This window comes from Vicia villosa, unplaced genomic scaffold (genome assembly GCF_029867415.1).
Source record: "Vicia villosa cultivar HV-30 ecotype Madison, WI unplaced genomic scaffold, Vvil1.0 ctg.000534F_1_1, whole genome shotgun sequence".
Classification (NCBI taxonomy): domain Eukaryota; kingdom Viridiplantae; phylum Streptophyta; class Magnoliopsida; order Fabales; family Fabaceae; genus Vicia; species Vicia villosa.
In genome coordinates this window covers 27,734-31,293 of record NW_026705246.1, presented here as the reverse complement: position 1 = coordinate 31,293, position 3,560 = coordinate 27,734, and the positions used below count along the sequence as shown (strand labels likewise).

The following is a 3,560-nucleotide window of genomic DNA, read 5'->3' as shown; positions in this document are numbered from 1 at the left end:
ATTTTGTCCTTTAATGTATATGATCTATTTTATATATTTTTGATAATAAAAATACTCAATAGGTAATATGATTCAGTAGATAGAATCAAAATTCTTAATTAAGGTAAAATATTATCTTTTCGAAGCTGTCTTTCACTAGTCGTCACTCGGCCGCCAGCTATGACGCGTTATAAACCAAATCCGGCCCTCGAAAATTGATTTTCCAAATCTCAAAACCAAATTTTAATTAAAATATTTAATTAATAACATACTTTAAATAAATTTTTAAGATAAGTATTACCCGTATATACCTTTTCAAATAAACAAAAATAAAGAATATCCATAAAAAAATCAAAATCCATACCCCTAAGCACGTTTTCAATTTCTTTCCAGATTTTTTGCTCTCTATAAAACCCACCATTCATATCCATTCAAAACCTTCCTCACCTACCCTCTTATCTCAACATCAATTTCCCCGATCCTAATTCGATCTAGGTTTCTCTAATATCAATTTTCCCTCCATAAACCGTTATCGATCTAGTGTTTCTGATTTGATTCCCAAAACAACTTCAATGTTTTTGGAATTTCTATGGTGAACCCTATTCGACGCATCCGTCTCCAGCATTCATTCTCCGTTGCGTTCCTCTATTGGTTTTATGTGTTTTCATAAATTTGATATCATCTCCGTAATCTGTCAGTCTTTTCCTCTTTTCTGAAATTTTTCTAATTAGATCTGCACAATTCTACAATTTCCCCCAATTTTGACAAAATTATCTATTCAAATTCGAAACTCCAAGCAATGTCTTCTGGTCACCGCCGTGTCAGTTCAGGTTCAGACGGTGGAGATCCACTCCTTCTCGAGGAGAAGAAGAGAAAGCGTATGCAGTCGAACCGCGAATCTGCGAAGCGGTCGAGAATGAGGAAGCAGAAACAGGTTGAAGATCTGACCGAAGAAGCAGGTAGATTGAAAAGTGAGAACGCGGGTCTTAAGCAGAAAATTAAGGCGGCCGTGGACGCTCGTACTGAAATGGAGGCGGCAAACAATGTTATTAGGGCACAAACAAAGGAGCTTGAGGATAGATTGCAATTCCTGAACTCTGTGGTGGAAAAGGCTGAAAATGTTAATGGTCGCTCTAATGATATGTTTTCTGATCCTCTTCTCAAGCCTTGGTTCATACCTCATTCCAATTATTCTCTCATTGCTTCAAGTGATATGTCGATGCATTGATCTCAAATTTCTGCTGTTTTTATGTATGTTGTTTAATGAGTGTGTTTTATCAAATTCTGTTTTTATGTACTTTGTTTAATTAGTGTGTTTTATGTTTGGTTTGTCTCCTAGTATGTGTCATTGAATAAAAGTTTTTGGTTTGTTTTAGAGAAGATTCTTATGTAATGCACTTTTTTAAATTATAGTAAAAGTTATTGTTAATGTGAATGCTATTGGCATGAATTTGGTGTTTGAATGATATTGGCATGAATTTGGTGTTTGAATGATATTGGCATGGATTTGGTCTCTGAATGCTTTTATAATTCTTCTTAAATCTAATAATTATGAATTGTTTGGTAAAACTTGTGCTGACATTTGATATAGTAAAGATAAAGTGGCTGCGGTTTTAGATAGATTAATTGAAGACCCAGTCATTATTATTAGATTAATTGATAATGTGATACGATGGTGCCGTTTAGCCGCGCATGTTGATTTTAGGCTTCAATTGTATTTTTAATCATATTATTATTTAATTTGAACGATTGTAGTTACCTATTACTATTTTTTTTATCTAATCTTAATTATTAATTATTTAATATTTAATATTTTTATATCTATTTTTAAATAATCTAAAATATTTCATATTCAGTGAATAGCACAAAAAAATTATCAAATCCAGATTCATATCAATTATTAAAATCACTAAATTGGTAAAAAAAATCCTGTGTCCATATTTGGAAAAAATTACTAAATTCAGATTACAGACTTATCTGGTGTCTTCAAATATGGAAAAAATAACCAAATTCATATTTCAATCTCATATCAATCTTATTATCTAAATTTGAAAAAAAAAATCGATTATCATATCAATCTTATTATCTAAATTTGAAAAAAAAAATTGGTGTATTCAAATCTTAAAAAAAAAAAAAAAAAACCTAAATCCACAAAAAAATCCAGAAAAATCTATAAAAAAAACCTCTAAATCCACCAAACACAATCTCAAAACTAATTATTACAACAAATCTCGAAAAAAAATTGCATATTTATCACAAAATTCCAACAAGATTTTTTATTTTGTTACGCCAATAAAATTGAAACACAATTATCACAAATAAAAATTACAAAGCCACCAAAAAATCTAGAAAAATAAATTATAGAGCCATCACAAAATTCTTAAATCAAGAGTCACTGTTAAAAAACAACACAAAGAAATCTCAAACAAAAAATTTCAAAACTTGTGGACCAAATATGAAAAACAGGTCTAAAACAAACAAGTTCAACAAATATGAAAAAATAAAAGAGATTATTATCAGAAGTTGCCCAATCTTACTTCACATACCGTCATTGACTTGAGTACTTGTTCATCTCAACTCTAAAATTGTCATTTAATGTTTATAAATCTTAGTATAACTCATATTTAGCAAAATCCAAATTCAAAAACTCGGATCTATAAATATCAAATAATAATTTTAAATCTAAATCTTTCTAAAAGAAAATAATTTTTTTTGTAGAAATAATCTGGTGTTGGGTGGATGACAAAGATGATGATGATTTGGTGTTGTTGAATTTAATGGTGTTTTTATTCTACTTTAGCTTCTGTTTTAAAAGAAAAAAGTGATAAAATGAAGAAATTGAAAGATGAAGAGAAGATAGATGATTGTGAAAGGGTGCAGAAAAACTCAGAAAGTTGCAGTATTCACGTGACTACAATAAATATTTGAAAAGAGAAAATCCACAAAATTAGATACCGTAAATACTATGCTGTAATAATTCATTTTCACTTTAATCTATAATATAAGAAAGGAAGATGTTCTGGATTATACAATTTTACCCTTTTTTTATTTGGTGACACATCACAAATTTGGGGGCAATTTGAGTCCAATTCAACTAAATGTCAGTCAATTACCTGATTTTGGTTACATTACAAACATGGTTTGCAAGAAAATAGTTGAGAACTAATATTTCTATATTATTATAAATTCATTTTTGTTGCATTTGAACCAAAGCATTCTGCCAAACACAAACTACAGTTGAAATGGTATGGGTCACATAAAGTAAGGTTGCTCTAAAATATATGTTCCCAATGCAGCCAATGTTCACTCTTTTATCATGACTTTCTCCCTCGACATCTCTATCTTTTCTTTATGTACAATTCTTTCTTTCTCTTCTATCAAACATCAAAAAAAATTGTTTTCCTCTTCTCTCTCTCTCTTGAAATTTCTCCTGATGCTTCTTCTTCCTCTTTTACTTGGTATTTTGTTCAACTTCTTCCTTCTTCCTCTTCACTTTCTTATTTTTTGATTTTGGACAAGCGATACAAATGTCAAAGCAAAAAAATAACCATATGATTTCAACCGATAAACCTGTTTACGGA

The 3,560-nt window shown here is 29.9% G+C and overlaps 1 protein-coding gene across 1 annotated transcript; it reads left to right on the top strand.

Annotated features, from left to right (window-relative positions):
- Window positions 1-339: 339 nt before the first annotated feature.
- Window positions 340-1,429, top strand: LOC131629201 (bZIP transcription factor 53-like). Its single transcript, XM_058899997.1, has one exon. It carries the CDS (start codon window positions 779-781, stop codon window positions 1,205-1,207), a length of 429 nt encoding a protein of 142 aa, XP_058755980.1. The 5' UTR covers window positions 340-778; the 3' UTR covers window positions 1,208-1,429.
- Window positions 1,430-3,560: the final 2,131 nt, after the last annotated feature.